The 21,995-nt window shown below is 39.4% G+C and overlaps 1 protein-coding gene across 1 annotated transcript in view; it reads left to right on the top strand.

Annotated features, from left to right (window-relative positions):
- Positions 1-292: 292 nt before the first annotated feature.
- Positions 293-21,995, top strand: part of LOC131875834 (codeine O-demethylase-like) — a 30,993-nt gene continuing 9,290 nt past the window's right edge. The window contains exon 1 of the mRNA XM_059220522.1: positions 293-615. Coding sequence (XP_059076505.1) covers positions 293-615 — 323 coding nt within the window. The remainder of the gene's footprint in view (positions 616-21,995) is intronic.

Below are 21,995 nucleotides of genomic sequence, written 5' to 3'. Positions count from 1 at the left end.
TTATTTTCTAGAATTTGTACCTTCTTTTGCAATGGGTACACCAAAGAGTTGAACAAGGTTAATTAGGTAAAATTTTGGTAGAATTTTTGCATACTGATTGAGATAGACCAAACAAAAGATTCATAGAGATGGGAGATGGCTTCCTACTCTCAAGGGAACTTTAAAAATTAACATTGATGGCTCTTCTAGGTAGAATCTTGGACATGCTAGCATTGGTGGTATTGTTAGGGATAGGGATGGAAGTGATGTGTTCTTCTTCGCTACTTATAAGAGTCATCACTCTAATAATATTATGGAGGCTATAACTATTTTTCGTGCTATAAAAAAAGGTTGTTCTCTTGGTTGGAAGAAGATCGTTTGCAAATCTGATTCTCAAATTGTGATTGATGTGCTGAATCTGCAACATTTAAGTGAAGCTAATTTGCATTTAGCTGTAGTGTTAAAGAAAATCTCAAATTTGTGCTTTTCTTTGGATGATATTTCTTTCTACAATATTACTCTTGAATGGAACAAAGTGGAAAATTGTGTGGAAAAATGGGCTTCAGAGAAATTGGATATGTGGGATGTGGATGATTACTGTCTCTTGGGGTCCGAGTATAGCAAGCCTTTGGAAAAGTTAATTAGGGAGGATAAAATTGTGCATTTGATTTTTTGGTGGGATTCTTTTGTAACCTCAGTTTGTGGACTATTAGGTGTTCTTGGTCTAGCCTTGGGCCTTCTGATTTCAACTGAAAAAAAAATTCACACCCTTCTTTTCAAAAAAAAAAAATGAAAATTGTACTAATTTCTTTCTTTTTTAAATATTTTAATAGAATATAGAAATATAATAACAAGAATATATTAAATCTTAATAACATAATCATATATTTATAATAATTTAATATTAATTATCTTGGGGAGGAGAGATGGCTTGGGTGGTGGGTTTGCTCCCCATTGGTCTTGCATTCGACTCTCCGAACTCGGACAATGCTCTAAGAATAACATGATTACTTTATGTCAAATATGATTTTTTAATAGATATGGTGCAACCAAGATTGAATTTTTAATTAGGGCAACAAAGAAGACAATATCATAAAGAATCTCATAAAGAGTATCAAAGAGAATATCAAAAAGGACAATGGGAAGAGATGAGAGAAGTTGAAAGGGAAGAACAAAGAATAAGAAATAATGAAGCTGGAAGAGAAAGAAATGTTAGAAGAAAGGCAAAAGTAACAATACAAGAATAAAAAAATTAAAATAGAGATGAACAAAATATGATTAGAAATGTTCATCAACGAACATCTAAAGAGCTTTCTCATTTTGAAAGAAAAGAAAGACACCGACTTCATCTACAATCAAGTGGGACATACAATTAACCATCTAATGGAAGCATTGAATCAAATCTCTAAAATAAAGGTTCAATATCAATAAAATGTGTACTAGAAACATGTGAGCATGCAACTCCAATGGGGATCAATTCAGCTATACAAAGAAATTTCAAAAACATACAAAACCAAAATTAAATGCTTGAAGATAATTTTAAAATATTTCAACGAAAATTTTGACATAAGTTAGATAGCTTTAGGTTGCCAAATATTTGTTATATTTTCCAAGATTGTTATATAGTAATCAAAGTATCTCACATTGTTGAAGGTCTTGTATACACTAGATGTTGACAAGAGAGATGTATTTATAGATTTTCAACTTTAAATAATATATATCTCAAACACCAACTAGAGAATCTTGCAAAACTAACTCAAGTAGAAGATGTTGGCCATTTGGTGGAATTGATTATGTGTTGCATTGGTGTTTTGCCATTGATTCCAACACTAGCTATTTGGATGCTTTAATCAAACCCTTCTAGTCCTGGTAGGTTGAGTGATTTTTGGTTAACTTGGATCCAGCATGATCTGGTAGGCTCTGATATAGTTTGATGATGGAACCATCTTGTTCATAATACTTATACTCATATTTGGTCTATTGGTTTTGGTTTGGTGATCAGATGCTATACTGTATGCGGGTATATGCAACAAGTTGTGGTACCAAAAAGGTGCCACTTTTTATCTTTTCATAAAAACGCGTCATTGACATGAAAAGGTCATCCAAACCTTTGGGTTGGATGCCCAAGGATAATCCAACCCAAAGGGTTGGTATTTTCCAATGAAAACTATTTGGCATTTGGCGCTCGCCAAATTCAAAATTTTGAATTTTCACGTTTGGCGTGCGCCAAATTTGGCGCTCGCCAAATGTGAAAAGTCAATTATTTGCATTTGGCGAGCACCAAATTTGGCATGCGCCAAATGCTCTGCATTATCCAATTATTCATTTTGGCAATTCATCTTGGGTACAAGTTATACCAACTCGACAGGAGAATATATACATGAAATATAACATTTGAGAGTGGTTTCAGCTCTATAGGAGTTATAATGTAGATTCTAGTTTTTAGAGGATCATATAAAATTTCAGACTTAGTCAAATTTCAATAATCAGCATGCTCCTATTAGCATTTCTTATCTCTATATCTCTCTCCTACTCTTATCTCTCTCACTTCTCTCTCTGCTCTCTAGGTATATCCCACCCTCTCTACCTTTCATTCCTTAATCACATTTGTATCCTTGACTCCTTCCCTTTCTCTTCTTCTCTCTCATTCTCTTAATATTATTTTCCTCTCCCTGTCCATTCTCTTGGTTATTGCCTATCTCTTCTATCCTCTCTCTCCCCATATCTAGGTCTCACCCTCCCTCCCTCCTTATATTACTACCCACCTCTCTCTCCTCCTTTAGGTTTCTCACCTATCTAATTGCCCACGCTCTAGTTCTCTACTTCTATCTCCACCTTTCTCTCCATCCCCCCTTCCCCCTATCCATTTATGAACTCTCCCTCTCTCTCTCTCTCACACACACACACACACACACACACCCCTATCTATCTCCTCATTCCCTATGTCTTTGACTCCCTCCATGTCTACCTCTCCAGCCATTCCGTCATACTCATCTCTTTGCTCTTTTATCTATTCCCTCTCTCTATTGTCTAGGTCATCACCTCTCCCTCCTAATTTCACTCCCTCCCTTTCAAAAATTTCTAGGTTTCTCCCTCATTCTCTCTCCACCTCTCCACCTCTATATCTCTACATCTATGTCTCATTAGGAACCTATCTCTATGCCCCTCCATCTATCTCTCCCTTCTCTCTCCCATCTAGGTATTTAACCTCTCCCACCCTCTACATATCTCATCAATTTATCTATCCCCTCTCTACTTCTCTCCCTTCCTCTCCACCTCTCTCTCTCCATTGCATCTTACCCATCTCCCTTTATGAACTCTCTCCTTTTCTTATCTCTCTCATCACCTCTTTATCTCCCATAAACTCTATACCTATTACTCTCCCTCCCTTCTCTTTATTTGTTCTCTCTCTCTCCCCTCTCTAGGCCTCTCCTTGATAGGGAGGATAGTGCTAGGTGGTTGTTAAGTGGCTAGTATGTTTGCTAAGTGATAGATCCTTACTGTTTTGAGGTGTAGTCCCAAAGGACATAGTACAAATAGCTCAAAGGTAGTCTAACAACTCACCTTGCTCCACCTCCCTATGTCAAACTCTTCTTGGCTACTCAAAGGCTCTAGCTCCCTAGTTGTAGACATCCCTTCAAGTGCTTCAAAACCAACTTATGAAGCCAAACTCACCAAATAGGTTGAATTCATGTTAGGTTAACCTATTTCAACTTGATTTGTTGGATTTCATACTTTGCAACCTTCACTTGCCTACCTGATTTGACAAAAACTTGGTTTTAGGCCAAAAACACGGGCTACTAGGCATTAGCTCTCCATTTTGGGTTTTGTGCTCACCCTGCTCAAGCGTTGGACTTCCAGACTGAAAGCTTCACATTTATGGATACCCTTTTGGGAAAAATTGAGGATTTTCAAAGTCTCAGGGTCTCTCAGGCCTTCTCCATGACTGTCCCAAAAATGGGTGAAAAAGAAGGGTTTGGAAGGGTTTTGGAAGCAAGAATCAATTTGCAAAGTGTAAATCTTCAAAGGGAACCATGAAACCTCATTACTCCCATGTATCATGCTATTTAGACCAAAATTAAGTAGTTTTTCACCCTCAAAGGGTTAGAGAACAAGAATTCACAAAAATGCTCATAGGGAGTGAGCAACATTGACAACTTTTAAATCTTGCTTTTTACAAACACAACTTTTGCATGAGAACCAATTGCAATACAAAACATGTGAACATGGCTATCATTTAGTGACAATAAAGAAATAATGTTAGCCCTACACAAAAGGCATTAAGAAAATTACAAAGCATTGGATTATCCATTGTCAACTAACTGTCACTGCATTTTTTCCTTTCACTATTTTTTTGTTCACTATGACCTGCACTTTCATTGTAAGAACTCTTCACAAAAAGTTTATTTTGTGCTCCTTAACAAGGCTCTATCTTCAATGCCTTATTGAACTTCATACCTGTCATTTTGAAGGAGAAGATTACATGTATAACTTCAAAAGAAAGTGTAAAACTCAGTCCTAGTTGACTGTGATAGCCAATTGGCATTACAACCTTGCCTCAAAGATCATTGATTGATCTTGGCAAATTCAAACCCATAGATAACATCAAAATAAATCCTTGTTCTTATTTTCAAGCAATTAGAAGGAGGTACAACAACCTTACAAGATCCAATGTATGATGGAGAGTAGGCTAATGAAAGGAAATTGACTCTAAAACAGTGACTCACTATCTTTTACATTATTTTCACAAACTAAACATGAAAACATTCTCCTCATGGCTTAGAAAGCCTCTTTGCCTTGGCATACAAACTTAATCATCAAGGCAAGTCTGTTCAACTATTAAATGCACTTGCTATAGGAGAGCAAAGCATCAAATTTCTTCAAGACCCTAGCCAAATAGCACACTTGCCTAGGGCTCAATGGCCACAAAACTCCTTACACCTGCATTCTTGAAAACAAAACATGTATTTACATAGTTTACAAGTTGACCAACTGGTTCTTGGGAAGCCATGAACATTTTAGGACTCCAAGAAGCCAAGTTGGTCAAGCATCCTTGCCAATTCCTAAACAAGGCAGTGAAACTGTCAAATCAAACTAATTTTGCTACAAACTCAAAATTTGATAAAATCAGATGTGACCGAAGGGAAAAGCTTAAGAAAACATATTAGAATCTGAAAATGCAAGAATAGTATGGCCAAGTACAGCTGGTGTACAGACTACTGTTCACATGGAGTTAAAAACTAGAGAAAAACCAAGTAAAACTAGTGCAAGTTTGCAAAATGCTTCATAACTTTGAATGATCAACCCTTAAAATAGTTAAAACAGGAGATTAAATACCTCTCCAATTTGGTTAGCCTCTTGTATAGATAGGTACATGTCCAAGGGCACTTAATTTTTACATTTTGATGCCCAAATGACAACTTTTGGTGCCTAGAAAATGCAAGATTGACCTCCAAGACTAACCATCACGTAAAAACACTTCTCACACCTAAAACCCAAGAATAAAAAATGTCTAAAACCTTTTCAAAACTAAAACCACAAAAAAAACTCATTTTTCCATCATTTTGCTAGGCAACACCAAACTGGCAACTTTGAGCAAAAAGATGAAAACAAGAAACCAAAACCACACAATGAGTTTGAAACTCATCCAAACAACCTAGGACAACTTCAAAAACATCCTAGACAACTTTCCAACTTAAAACTAACAAAAATCAAACCTATGATGAAAATGAAGCTGAGAATGAAGCTAGGTGCTCCTGCACCATACTCCCCTAGTGACAAAGAATTCATGTGAATTCTTTGGGTATAATAGAGAGAGGAATACCAGCCTTGGTGAAGTCACTTTTAGGTATCCAAGTGGCTTCAAAAGCTGGTTGATCTTTTCACTTTATCAAATGCTCAAGGTAGTCATACTTTCTAGTCTTTTCGATGATTCTGGAATCAAGTACCTATTCAGGAATGGGAGAAGAAGAAGAGGGGATAGATAGATCAGAAAGGGAATTTGAAATGTTTGAAGCTCTCTGAGTCTTTTTTGGAGGATGCCCCTTGAAAGGTACCAAATCTACAACATTAAAGATAGGAGACAAGGAAACATTAGCAGGTAAATCAATTTTATAAGCATTTGGACCATACTTAGCCAAAATCCTGCAAGGTCCAATTCATCTCATCTATAACTTGGTAGGAACTCCCTTTTTTAATCTAGACTTGTTGAGATGTACCATCACAAAATCTCCAACTGAGAATTGGACATCCCTCTTTGAAGCATCCACCCTTGCCTTGACTCTTGCTGTGGTGTCTTGCAAAGACTGCTTAACCTGTTCATGTATCTCTTTTAGAGATTGTGCCATATCTTCTGCTGTCCCACTAACATGTTGCAAGTTAGTCACATCATGTAACTCAAAAACACCTCTTGGGTGCATACCATAAACAATCTGAAATGGACTCTTACCAGTGGATCTGTTTACACTATCATTGTAGGCAAACTCTGGCTGTGGGATGAGTTGATCCTAGCTTTGTCCATACTTCTTGGTGAGACATCTGAGTAGATTACCCAACGTTAAATTCACCACTTCTATTTGGCCGTCTGTCTGTGGATGGTAAGCTAAGCCAAAAGACAAGTTAGTACCCAATTTCTTCCACAAAGTCTTCCAAAAATGACCCAAAAACTTAACATCTCTATTTGATACAATGCTAGATGGCAAACCATGTATTCTGACAACTTCTTTAAAGAAAAGGAAAGCAATATGACTACCATCATTAGTAGTTTTGCAAGGTATAAAGTGAGCCATTTTACTAGATCTGTTAACAAGCACAAAGATACTATCATGCCCTGTTTTTGTCTTTGGTAAACCTACACTAAAATCCATACTGATGCACTCCCATGGCCTAGAAGGAATGGGAAGTGGCTGATATAAACTAGCATTAGTGCTATTACCTTTGGCCTTCTTACATACCATGCATTGTTCAACATACCTCCAAACATCTCTCCACATCTTAGGCCAGTAATAAAAGCATTGAACCAACTCTAAGGTCTTATTGAGACCAAAATGGCCACTCAAACACCCATTGTGTTTCTCTTGGATGAGATTTGCTCTCATGGAACCTTTAGGAACACATAGTTGTCCTGCCCTGAATAACAAACCATTTTGCAATGTATAGTCAGCATACTCACTATGGAAATGATTCTCAAAAGCAAGACAAACTTTATAAGCAGCAGCAAAATCATCATCATTAGGATATAAATCTTGAAAGCAATCAATCCCAATACGCTTAACTTGGATCTCCTGGATAGTCAACAATCTCCTACTTAAAGCATCAGCTACTTTGTTACATTGCCCTTTCTTGTGCTTAAGAGTAAATGTATATGCTTGTAGGTACTCTACCCATTTCACATGTCTATGGTTGAGTTTGTCCTGAGAATTCAAGAAACTGACTGCTTGGTTGTCTGTATACACAACAAATTCCTTAGGAAGCAAATAATGCCTCCACTTCCTGAGTGCCTCCACCAATGGATATAACTCTAAATCATAAGATGAATACTTTTTCATTGCATCATTCAGTTTTTCACTAAAGAAAGCAACTGGTCTATTATCTTGACTCAAGACTGCACCTACTGCAAGATGACTGGCATCACATTCTATGGTAAAGAGTTTATCAAAACTAGGAAGCATTAACACTGGTTGTGTAGCAACTCTAGTTTTGAGTAACTCAAACCCCTTATTAGCTGCTTCGGTCCATTGAAACTTGACCTTATGACCACCTTTTATTGTATCTAACATGGGTGCACAAATTTCATTGAAACCTCTGATAAACTTCCTATAAAACTGGGCTAGACCATGAAAACTCCTAACTTTACTGGTTGATTGTGGGGTTGGCCAACTTGTTATGGCTGCAACTTTAGATTGATCCATCTTAAGATCTCCACTAGACACAACAAAACCAAGATAGACTAGCTCTTGCTGCGTAAAATCACATTTTTCAAGATTTATGGTTAATTGCTCATTAGATAATCTTTGCAAAACAATAGCTAAGTGTTTCAAATGCTCCTCTTTAGTCTTACTAAAAATGAGAATATCATCTAAGTAGACTACCACAAACTTACTAAGAAAATCCTACAATACTTCATTCATTAACCTCATAAAGGTATTGGGAGCATTAGAGAGTCCAAAAGTCATAACCAACCATTCATAAAGACCCTCATTTGTTTTGAAAGTAGTTTTCCACTCATCACCCTCTTTGATTCTTATCTGATGGTAACCACTCTTTAAGTCTATTTTGGAGAAATACCTCGCTCCCCCTAAACAATCCATCAAATCTTCTATCCTGGGAATAGGGAATATATATCTTATTGTGATCTTGTTGATAGCTTTGGATTCTGTGCATAGTCTCCATGTGTGCCCTTTCTTAGGTGCTAACACAGTGGGCATGACACTAGGACTTATACTCTTTCTTATTAATCCTTGATCCAATAACTCTTGAATCTATCTAGCTACCTCTTTGTTTTGTTCAGGAGTCATCTTGTATGCTGCTTTGTTTAGCAAAGAAGCTCTTGGTATAAAGTCAATTTGATGACTAATGGCTCTAGGAGGAGATAATGTTGCTGGTTGTCCATCACTGATGATGCCCTTAAAGTTATCAAGAAGTTGCTGCACTTCTTGTGGGATCTCAACTTGTTTTTTTTTCTTATCCTCCTTAGGTTTCACTACAAGTGCATAACCAATCCCATCTCCCTCTTTCATGGTTTGGATGAACTCTTTTTCATTGACTAATAGCACCTTAGGTGCTTGTGGTTTGTTGTTCTCTGTCTCTTCACTAAGGGACTGAATTTTGTAGACAATGCCATTCTTTTAAAAGGAATATGTGTTTTTTTCACCATCATAGTGTGCCCTTCTATCAAATTGCCAAGGTCTACCCAATAGTAGATGGCAAGCATCCATGGGAAGGATGTCACAAAGTATCCTATCCTTGTATTCACCTATATTGAAGTCTACCAATGCTTGTTCATTCACTAGGACATGTTGCCCCTTGTTTAACCAGGTTACCTTATAGGGTTCACTGTGCTTCATTCTAGGTAGGGTCAATTTGCTAACTTCCTCCTCTGAGATAATATTATCTGTGGAGCCTAAATCTATAACCACCTTACATACCTTACCCAAGATTTTGCATTTTATCCTCAACAATGCTCTTCTCTGAGACACTTCACACTTATGAGGTTCTTGCATCAATACTCTCCTCATCATTAGACTCTCACCATCTTCGGGTGCTAGGTTCATTGCTGGAGTTCTTGTACTACTTCCTTCCTCCTGAATATAATTCACTCTCTTTTCACCTCCATGGGAAGAACTAGGCTTTTCGGGACACCTATAAGCAGGATGACCCAATTTCTAACAGTTGTAGCATTTCATTGTGGAGAAATAAGACCTACCCCTTCCCCTATAATTAGGTTTGCACTGAGAATCCCCGCTTTGCTCTATAAGCTTAGATTCCCCTTGGGACCTTTGGTCTATGTGTCTTCCTCCATAACTACCTTGATGGCCTCGACCATCTCTGCCTCTTCCTCTACCTCTGTTATGCTACTCTTGCTTCTTCCTACTCCTTTCCTCTACCTTGAGTGCAAGTTGATAGCATTTCTGGACTGTTGTAGGGCACAACAAACTTAACTCTTCCTGTATGTTCCATCTCAAGCCATTGAGATACCTAGCAACCTTGGCATTCTCATCCTCTTGGATCTTTGACCTAAGGCATAGCTTCTGAAACTCCTCGGTGCAGGTGCTAACATCTAACTCTTTTTGCCTAAGGTTTTGCCTTTTCCTATGGAGCTGTATTTCATAGTGCTCTGGAATGTAAGCCTCTTTGATCTTGGACAACATTCCCTTCCAAGTTGATATGGGCCTTTTTCCCTCTTTCTCATGTTCATCCTGAATGAACTTCCACCATGTTAAGGTAGCTCCTCTCAACTTGGACTTAGCCACCTTCACTTTCTGGGCCTCTATCACACCATCACACACAAAATGATTCTCAAGTCCCTCAATCCACTCCATGACCACTTCTGGGTCCATTTTACCACTGAATAGTGGGACTGCTTCTAGTGTTCTCCCACTCATAGCCTTCAAGGCTTTCAAAAAGGGTTCATTCTCTATCACAGGGTTTGGTATAGGGGTCTTATCCTCTATAGATAATAGCTTACCCTTACCTTCTGTTCCCTCTATCTTATTCCTGGCTTCATCTGCCTTCACTTCTACTTCACCCAACTTCTTCTCTAAAACGTCTAGTTTCACTCTGAGTAACCTATTTTCTTCTTTCTAGTCTTCCACTTTCTTTTCTAGTTCTGCATTTGTCACCATGGTTGCCAAATTGCTACTTCTTCCCAAGTGTAACTGTGCTCTGATACCACTATGATAGGGAGGATAGTGCTAGGTGGTTGTTAAGTGGCTAGTATGTTTGCTAAGTGATAGATCCTTACTATTTCGAGGTGTAGTCCCCAAGGATAGAGTGCAAATAGCTCAAAGGCAGTCTAACAACTCACCTTGCTCCACCTCCCTATGTCAAACTCTTCTTGGCTACTCAAAGGCTCCAACTCCCTAGTTGTAGACATCCCTTCAAGTGCTTCAAAACCAACTTATGAAGCCAAACTCACCAAATAGGTTGAATTTAGGTTAGGTTAACCTGTTTCAACTTGATTTGTTGGATTTCATGCTTTGCAACCTTAACTTGCATACCCGATTTGACAAAAACTTGGTTTTAGGCCTAAAATGGGCTACTAGGCGTTAGCCCTCCATTTTAAGTTTTGTGCTCACCTTGCTCAAGCGTTGGACTTCCAGACTGAAAGCTTCACATTTATGGATACCCTTTTGGGAAAACTTGAATATTTTCAAAGTCTCAAGGTCTCTTAGACCTTCTCCATGATTGTCCCAAAAATGGGTGAAAAAGGAGGGTTTGGAAGGGTTTTGGAGGCAAGAATCAATTTACAAAGTGTAAATCTTCAAAGGGAACCATGAAACCTCATTACTCCCATGGCTCATGCTATTTAGACCAAAATTATGTAGTTTTTCACCCTCAAAGGTTTAGAGAACAAGAATTCACAAAAATGCTCATAGGGAGTGAGCAACATTGACAACTTTTAAATCTTGCTTTTTACAAACACAACTTTTGCATGAGAACCAATTGCAATACAAAACATGTGAACATGGCTATCATTTAGTGACAATAAATAAATAATGTTAGCCCTACACAAAAGGCATTAAGAAAATTACAAAGCATTGGATTATCCATTGTCAACTAACTGTCACTGCATTTTTTCCTTTCACTATTTTTTTGTTCACTATGACCTGCACTTTCATTGTAAGAACTCTTCACAAAAAGTTTATTTTGTGCTCCTTAACAAGGCTCTATCTTCAATGCCTTATTGAACTTCATACCTGTCATTTTGAAGGAGAAGATTACATGTATAACTTCAAAAGAAAGTGTAAAACTCAGTCCTAGTTGACTGTGATAGCCAATTGGCATTACAACCTTGCCTCAAAGATCATTGATTGATCTTGGCAACTTCAAACCCTTAGATAACATCAAAATCACTCCTTGTTCTTATTTGAAAGTAATTAGAAGGAGGTACAACAACCTTACAAGCTCCAATGTATGATGGAGAGTAGGCTAATGAAAGGAAATTGACTCTAAAACAGTGACTCGCTGTCTTTTACATTATTTTCACAAACTAAACATGAAAACATTCTCCCCATGGCTTAGAAAGCCTCTTTACCTTGGCATACAAACTTATTCATCAAGGCAAGTCTATTCAACTATTAAATGCACTTGCTATAGGAGAGCAAAGCATCAAATTTCTTCAAGACCATAGCCAAATGGCACACTTGCCTAGGTCTCAATGGCTACAAAACTCCTTACACTTGCATTCTTGAAAAAAAAACATGTATTTACATAGTTTAAAAGTTGACCAACTAGTTCTTGGGAAGCCATGAACATTTTAGGACTCCAAGAAGCCAAGTTGGTGAAGCATCCTTGCCAATTCGTAGACAAGGCAGTGAAACTGTCAAATAAAACTAATTTTGCTACAAACTCAAAACTTGATAAAATTAGATTCCACCAAAGGGAAAATCTTAAGAAAACATATTATAATCTACAAATGCAAGAATAGTATGGCCAAGTACAGCTGGTGTATAGACTGTTGTTCACATGGAGCTAAATACTAGAGAAAAACCAAGTAAAACTAGTGCAAGTTTGCAAAATGCTTCATAACTTCGAATGATAAACCCTTACAATAGTTAAAATAGGAGACTAAATACCTCTCCAAGTTGGTTAGCCTCCTGTATGGATAGGTACATGTCCAAGGGCACTTAATTTTGACATTTTGATGCCCAAATGACAACTTTTGGTGCCTAGAAAATGCAAGGTTGACCTCCAAGACTAACCATCACCTAAAAACACTTCTCACACCTAAAACCCAAACATAAAACATGTCTAAAATCTTTTCAAAACAAAAACCAAAAAAAAAAAAACTCGTTTTTCCATCATTTTGCCAAGCAACACCAAACTAGCAACTTTGAGCAAAAAGATGAAAACAAGAAACCAAAACCACACAATGAGTTCGAAACTCATCCAAACAACCTAGAACAACTTCAAAAACATCGTAGACAACTTTCCAACTTAACACTAACAAAAATCAAACTTGTGATGAAAATGAAGCTGAGAATGAAGCTAGGTGGTCCTGCACCACTCCTATACTCTCTCCCTCTCTCTCGCCTTCCCTCCTTATCTCCATATCTATCCTTCCCTCCCTCCATCTCTCTTCTCCTCCCATTTCTTCTCTCCACTCTCTCTTTGTTCTCTTCATCACTAGCTACCCCTCCCAACCTCTCTCTCGATACATATTTTTCTCCTTCCCTCCATATTTACCTCTCTAGCACTCCTTCTTTGTATCATTACCCACCTTTCTCTCCCCCTCTATCTCCCTCACCTCTATCTTTCCACCCTTGGTCTCTCATCTCTCTCTTCCTAGCCTCTAGATCACTCACCTCTATATCTCTCTCATCTCTTATTATTTCCTCTCCACCTTCTTACCCCTCTTTCTCTCTTTGTGAACTTATATATCTTATTTTCTTCTCTCTCTCTCTCTCCCTTACCTATCTACCTCTTCCCTCTATCTTTCTCAATCACTCCCTACCCATCTCTCCCTCTCTTCTTAGCTCTCTCTTTCTCTTTATTCTTCCCTCTCTCCTCTTCTCTCTCCCTCCCCTCTCTAGGTCATCACATCTCCCTCTCCTTAGGATCCCATATGACCCCTAATGACACCATATGACCCCTTAGGACACCATATAACCCTTCAAGATACCATATGACCCCTTAAGACACCATATGACCCTTTTTAACCTCCTAGTACATGACATGACCACTTAAGACACCATATGACCCCTTAGGACAATATGATGTCTTAAGGGGTCATATGGTGTTCTAAAACATGTATTGTGGGTAATGATACAAAGAGGACAGAGATCTAGAGGTGAGAGATCTAGAGCCTAGGAAGAGAGAGGTGAGAGACCAAGGGTGGAAAGATAGAGGTGAGGGAGATAGAGGTGGAGAGAGAGGTGGGTAATGATACAAAGAGGGAGTGGTAGAGAGGTAGAGATGGAAGGAAGGAGAAACATAAGGATGGAGAGAGAAGTTGGGAGGGAGAGGTAGTGATAAAGAGAACAAAGAGATGGAGGGAGGTAAGGATAGATATGGTGATAAGGAGGGAAGGTGAGAGAGAGAAAGAGAGATTACATAAGAGAGACCTAGAGAGGGGAGAGAGGAGAAAGAGAGAGAAGAGAGGGAGTCATATGGAGTCCTAAGGGGTCATATGGTATTTTAACACGTGTGACCCTTTAGCACCCCAAATGGCCCCTAACAACACCATATGACCCCTTAGGACACCATATGACCTCTAATGACACCATATGACCCCTTAGGACACTATATAACCCTCATGACACCATATGACCCCTTAGGACACCATATGATCCCTAACAAAACCATATGACCCCTTAGGACACTATTTGACCCCTAACGATACCATATTATGTCCTGAGGGGTCATATGGTGTCAAAAATGGCCATGTTGTGTACTAGGATGTTAAAATGGGTTGTATGGTGTCCTAGGGGGCCATAGAACACTATATGACCCCTCAAGACACCATATGACCTCTTAGGACACCATATGGTGTCGTTAGGGGTCATATGGTGTCCTAAAGGGTGATATGGTGTCATTAGGGGTCATATGGTATCCTAAGGTGTCACATGGTATTCTATGACCCATTAGGATGCCATATGACCCCTTAGGACACCATATAACCCTTAACAACACCTTATGGTGTCGTTAGGGGTCTGATGTCATAAGGGGTCATATGGTGTCGTAAGAGGTCATATCATGTCATAAGGAGTCATATGGTGTTATATGACCCCTTAGGATACCATATGGCCCCTAAGAGCACCATACGGTGTTCTGAGGGGTCATATGGTGTCGTTAGGGGTCATATTGTGTCCTAAGGGGTCATATGTTGTTCTATGATCCCATAGGACACCATATGACCCCTAAAAAAACCATATGGTGTCCTAAGGGGTCATATGGTGTCCTTAGGGGTCATATGGTGTTCTATGACCCCTCAAGACACTATATGACCCCTTAGAACATGTCATACGGTGTCATAAGGGGTCATATAGTGTCTTACAGGGTCATATGATATTCATGACCCCTTAGGACACCATATGACCCCTAACGTCACCATCTGGTGTCCTAAGGGGTTATATGGTCCTCTATGACCCCTTAGGACACCATATGACCCCATACAACACCATATAATCCCTAACGACACCATATGGTTTCCTAAGGGGTCATATGGTGTTCTATGACCCTTGTGATACCATATGACCCCTAATAACAACATATGGTGTCCTAAGTGGTCATATTGTATTCTATGACCCCTTGGGATTCCATATGAGCCCTTAGAATACCATATGACTCTTAAAAACACCATATGGTGTCCTAAGGGGTCATATGGTATTCTATGTCCCCTTAGGACACCATATGACCCCATAAGACACCATATGACCCCTCACAACACCATATCGTGTCGTAAGGGGTCATAGAACACCATATGACTCCTTAGGACACCATATGACCCCTAACAACATCAGATGACCCCTTAGGACACCATATGGTGTGATTAGGGGTTATATAGTGTCCTAAGGGGTCATAGAACACCATATGACCCCTTAGGACACCATATGACCCCTAACAACACCATATGACCCCTTAGGACACCATATAGTGTCTTTAGGGGTCATATGGTGTCCTAAGGGGTCATAGAACATCATATAACTCCTTAGGACATGGTATGATCCTTTAGGATAGCATATGTCCTTTACAAATGTCGTATGGTGTCGTTAGGGGTCATATGGTGTCCTAATGGGTCCTAGAATACCATATGACCCTTTAGGACACCATATGACCCCTAGCGACACCATATAGCATGTCCTAAGGGGTCATACGGTGTCTTAAGGGGTCATAAAACATCATATGACCCCTAAGGACACCATATGACCCCTTAGGACACCATATTGTGTCGTTAGGGGTCATATGGTGTCGTAAGGGGTCATAGAACACCATATGACCCCTTAGGACACAATATGACCCCTAATGACACCATATGACCCCTAACGACACCATATGACCCCTTAGGACACTATATGGTGCTATTAGGGTCATATGGTGTCCTAAGGGGTCATAGAACACCATATGACCCCTTATGACACCATATGACCCCTTAGGACACCATATGACCCCTAATAATACCATATGGTGTCTTTCAGGGTCATATGGTATCCTAAGAGCTTATATGGCATCCTAATGGGTTATAAAATACCATATGATTGCTTAGGACACCGTATGACCCCTAATGACACCATATGACCCCTTAGAACACCATACAACTGCTTACGACACTATATGGTGTCCTAAGGGGTCACATGGTGATGTAAGGGGTCATATTATGTTCTATGACCCCCTAGGATACCATATGACCCCTTTTAACATCCTAGAACATGACATGACTACTTGTGACACCATATGACCCCTGAAGACACAATATGGTATCGTTAGGGGCCATATAGTGTCCTAAAGAGTCATATGGTGTCGTTAGGGATCATATAGTGTCTTAAGGGGTCATATGATATTTTATGATTCATTACGACACCATATGACCCCTTATGACACCATATGACCCCTAACGACACCATATGGTTTCATTAGGGGTAATATTTTGTCCTAAGGGGTCATATGGTTTAGTTAGGGGTCATATGATGTTCTATGACCCCTTAGGACACCATATGACCCCTAATAACAACATACGGTGTCCGAAGGGGTCATTTGATGTCGTTAGGGGTAATATGGTCTCCTAAGGAGTCATATGGTGTTCTATGACCCCTTAGGACACTATATGATCCCTTAGGACACCATATGGTGTCGTGAGGGGTTATATGGTATTGTAATGGGTCATATGGTGTCTTAAGGGGTCATAGAGCACCATTTGACTTGTTAGGACACCATATGACCCCTAACGACATCAAATGACCCCTTAGGACACCATATGGTGTCGTTAGGGTTCATATGGTGTCCTAAGGGGTCATATGGCCCCTTAGGACACCATATGACCCCTTAGGATACCATATGGTTATGTTAGGGGTCATATGGTATCCTAAGGAGTCATAGAACACCATATGACCCCTTAGGACACCATTTGGTGTTGTTAGGGGTCATATGATGTCGTAAGGGGTTATAAAACACCATTTGACCCCATAAGACACCATATAACATCTAATGACACCATATGACCCCTTAGGACACCATATGGTGTCATTAGGGGTCATATGGTGTTCTGTGGGGTCATATGGTGTCCTAAGGGGTCATAGAACACCATATGACCTCTTAGGACATCATATGACCCCTTAGGAAACCAATGACCCCTTTGGACACCTTATGGTGTTGTTAGGGGTCATATGGTATTTCAAGGGGTCATAAAACACCATATGACCATTTAGGAGACCATATAATCAATGAGGACATCATATGGTATCGTTATGGGTTGTATTATGTCCTAAGGGGTCAAATGGTGTGCCCTTGGGGAACCATATGACTCCTTAGGTGTTGTCAGGGGTCATATTATGTCCTAAGGGGTCATATGGTGTCTTGTGACCCCTTAGGACACCACTTGGTGTCATTATGGGTCGTATGGTATCCTAAAGGGTTATATAGTGTCCTATGAACCCTTAGGACACCATATGACCACTTAGGACACCATATGGTGTTGTTATGGGTTGTATGGTGTACTAAGGGGTCATATGGTGTTCAATGACCCCTTAGGACACCATATGGTGTCATTATAAGTTGTTTGGTGTGATAAATGGTCATATGGTGTCCTATGACCCCGTAAGGGGTTGTTAAGGGTCATAGTGTCCTAAGTGGTAATATTATGTCCTATGATCCCTTAGGACACCATATGACCCCTTAGGATATAATATGGTGTCGTTATGGGTTGTATGGTGTCCTAAGGGGTCATATGGTGTCCTATGACCCCTTAGGACACCATATGACCCCTTAGGACACAATATGGTGTTGTTAGGGGTCGTATGGTGTCCTAAGGGGTCATATGGTGTCCCATGACCCCTTAGAACACCATATGATCCCTTAGGTGTTATTAGGGATCATATTGTGTCCTAATAGGTCATATGGTGTGTTATGACCCCTTAGGACATAGTATGACCCCTTATGACATAGTATGACCCCTTAGGACACCTTATGTTGTCATTATGGGTCGTATGGTGTCCTAAGGGGTCATATGGTGTCTTAAGGGATCATAGGACACCATAGGACCATACTTACACCATATGGTGTACTAGGGGGTCATATAGTCTCCTAAGGGGTCATAGGACACCATACAAACCATACTGACACCATATGGTGTACTAAGGGGTCATATGGTGTCCTAAGGAGTCATAGGACACCATATGACCCCTTAGGACACAATATGACCCCTAACAACACCTAAGGGGTCATATGGTGTCCTACGACCCATTATGACACCATATGGTGTTGTTATGGGTTGTATGGTGTCGTGACCACTTAGGAAACCATGTGGTGTCACTATGGGTCATATGGTAACCTAAGAGGTCATATGATGTCCTATGACCCCTTAGGACACCATATGACCCCTTAGGTGTCGTTAGGGGTCATATTGTGTCCTAAGGGGTCATATGGTGTCCTAGGGGGTCATATGGTGTTCTATGACCCCTTAGGACACCATATGACCCATTACATGTCGTTAGGGGTCATAATATATGGGGAAAGAGAGATGAGAGACCTTGATGACAAGAGAGAGGATTGAGATAGATAGAGGGGGTGAGAGAGAGGTGAGTAATGATACTTTATGTAGAGGTAGGTAGGTGAAGAAGAAGGAAGTGAGAAACCTAGAGAGGGGAGAGAGAAAGTTGATGACATAGAATGTAGAAAGAGAATACAAGACGAAGAGAGAATAAAAAAGGTGGGGGAGTGAGATATATGTGGGGGTATGTATGGATGGGGAGACAGAGAGGGAGAGGGGAAGAAAGGAAGAGAGACACCTAGAGAGGGGAGGGAGGGAGAAGACAAGAGATAGAATAAAAAAGAGAGGAGTAAGAGGGGACAGATGGAGAGGAAGACATGAAGTGAGAGACCTATGGAAGGAAGAGATAAAGAGATTAGGGGAGGAAGAGAAGAGGAGGGACTTCATAAAGGGATAGGGTTAAGGAGGAGGGAGAGAGAGATGGAGAGGGAGAGAGAGAACTATAGAGGGGACATATAGATAGGTGAGAGACCTAGATTGTGAGAGAGGAGTGAGATAGAAAGAGGGGGATAAAGAGAGGTGGGTAATGAGACCTATATGTAAAGGTAGATAGGTGGAGAGGAAGGGATGGAGAAACGTAAAGAGGGGAGAGAGGGCAGGTTGGAGAGTTAATGAACTAGACAATGGAGATAGAGAATAAGAGAGGAAGAGAGATAATGAGAGAGTTGGGGAAGGAGATATAAATGGAGAGGGGAAGAAAGGAACAAAGAGATCTAGAGAGGGAAGGGAGAGAGAAGAGAAGAGATAGAAGAACAAATAGATGAGTAAGAGGGGATAGATGGAGAGGTAGAAATGGAGGGAGTGATAGACCTAGAGAATGAGGAGATGGATCTACATTTGGAGAGAGAGAAGAGAGGGAGAGTGTTGATAAATAGATCGGGGCAAGGAAAAGGGAGAGAAAGGTGGAGAGGGAGGGAGAGAACTAGATGGTGGACAATTATATAAGTGAGAAAAATAGAGGGGGAGAGAGAGGTGGGTAATAATATAGGGAGGGAGAGGTAGTGAGGTGAATAGGGAGGGAAGGAGAGCCCTAGATATGGGGAGAGAGAGGATAGAAGGGATCGGTAGTGAACAAGAGAAACGAGTGGGAGGGGAGAGAAATAATAAGAGAGTGAGAGAGAAGAGAGCAAAAGGGAGTCAATGATATAAATTAGGGTACAAGGAAGAGATTAAAGGTAGAGAGGGTGGGATATACCTAGAGAGGCAAGAGAGAAGTGAGAGTGACAAGAGAGGGAGAGAGATAGGTGTAGAGTTTAGGGAACATAAAGATAGTTAGATACAGATCTAAAGAATGCTAATAGGAGCATGTTGATTACTGAAATTTGACTAAGTATGAAATTCAATATGATCCTATAAAAAGTAGAATCTACATTATAACTCCTATAGAGTTGAAACCACTCTCAAACATCCTGCTAATATATACATGAAATATAACTTAAAGTGACATACTTAAATATTATATTTCATGTATATATTTTCCTCTTAGGATGGGTATAACTTGTGCCCAAGTTAAAAAATTTGCATCACAAAACCTTCAAATTGGACAATGCAGGACATTTGGCACGTGCCAAATTTGGCACTAGCCAAATGAAAAAAGTTGACTTTTCTCATTTGGCGTGCGTCAAATGGGAAAAGTCAATTTTTTTCATTTGGTGAGTGCCATATTTGGCGCTCGCCAAATTGCCTGCATTGGAAACCACCAACCCTTTGGGTTGGATTGTACTTTGGTATCCAACCCAAAGGGTTGGATGATTGTTTCAAGCCTGAGACATGTTTTTAACAGAAAATTAGAAAAATTTAACATATTTTTGGCCATCCTCTCTATCAGGCTTGCACGTGTTTCAATAAAACTAAAAAAAACACCATAGAGACCTCGATCTCCCTCTTAGCTATCCAAGCATGTAATTATTTTCACATTTTGATTTTGTTAAGGCTTTCATCTATAATTTCTTTTGTTAGTTTGTTTGTGTTTTGTCAAAAACCAACATGCACTATTTTGGTATAGTTTTTTACACGTTCATCAGATTTTGAAGAAACTTACATTTTTAGAAACTAGACTCCATTCTACACAATTTGAAAAAAAAGAGTTATTTTTGATTAGTTATCAATGATTTTGGGGGGGAGCATGCTTAATTTTCTATTTTTTAGGATGTGTCCACTTTGAAAATTAGTAAAAAATCATATACTCATTAAAAAATTAGTCGAAAAATCTGGCATAAACTACAAGGTGTTAGCTAATTTCTCACTGAAGCGATTTTAAAAATTCAAATCAAAAGTTAACATTTTAGGGGGGCCACAACATATGCTATGTTATGTTTTTTGCATAAAAACAAGACCACTTTTTGTGGCCCCCCTTTTTGAAGCCCTTAATCTGCACCATTTTCAAAAAAAATTAGTAGTTTAGAAAGTAGAGTCGAAGCACTCTGACTCTTGTTCTTGCTGCATCTTCAAATTTGGAGTGTAACTATCTTCAATTTGTCATTGAAGTTCAGATTTTGTTGATTTCAGAAAAAAGTGGCATCTTAAGACCCCCTTTTGGTACCACAAATTGGTGCACATACCCATGCTCAAAAGATTGGTTTCTGGTTTCGATGAGGGTTTCACCAGTAGAGATTTTGATGGAGATATTTGATGAATTACATAAGTGGTCTTGGTGCAGTTTATGGTGGAGTTTCAGGATTTTTTTGGTGATCATGTTCGAGAATTTGAGGTTGGAGATCATTGTTGTTGGATGTGAACCTATACTGGGTCCTGGTTGATCTAGGTTATGGACTACTTTAATGTAATGTGTGGATAGGACCTATGGGTGTATTTTTGGGATGTCTTATGTGTTGATATTATTTGTTTGGTCTAAGGATGACATGGTTTGTAATTATGTAATCAGTTTATTGTCTGGTGGCCGACCTGATTGTTTATGGTTGAGGGTTTTGTATAATTAGATGTAAGATCTCATTGTAGATAATCAAGGTTATATGTAAGAGGTCATGGTCAAAGAATATAATGTGCGAATAATGTAATATCATTCAGGAAGAGGAGTTCATTGATCATTGGAGATCAAAATTGGTTTATGTAAGAATATTTATTCCTTTGGTATTGAGCTTAAATAGAACTATACTCAGGGATAGGAGATGCTATCTTTTGTAGTTCAACACTTCTCCACATTGTAATCTAGATTTATATGTATTCATTGAGGCTACTTTTGTGATGAGCAGTGCGCTCTAGGCTGTTGGCCTTCCTACAAGTTCAGGCCCCTCAATTGTAATTCACATCCTTACTGCAAAAGTATTATCTAACTTTGGGTAGGCTTCCCACCGTTTTTTTTCCCTTTACAGGGTTTTCCACGTACAATTCTTTGTGTTATGTGGATGTCTTTTATTTTGTGATAATTGTTTATGCTTAATTGATTTATTTGCTATTCCGATATTAAATTTTAAATCGCTAATGGTTCATATAATTTGCGACAAGTGATTAGCCCCCCCTCTCAGTTGTCTTCTAGTTATTTAAACTGTCTAACAATTAGTATCAAAGCTTTGGTCCTCTCTGCAGAAAGCTTAACCGGTTGAGGAAGATCCTATGGAGGCTAAGAGTTCAA

Source organism: Cryptomeria japonica, chromosome 5 (assembly GCF_030272615.1).
Source record: "Cryptomeria japonica chromosome 5, Sugi_1.0, whole genome shotgun sequence".
In the NCBI taxonomy this organism is placed as follows: Eukaryota; Viridiplantae; Streptophyta; class Pinopsida; order Cupressales; family Cupressaceae; genus Cryptomeria; species Cryptomeria japonica.
Note: the sequence above shows the minus strand (reverse complement) of the source record. Positions and strands in the feature narration are given on the sequence as shown.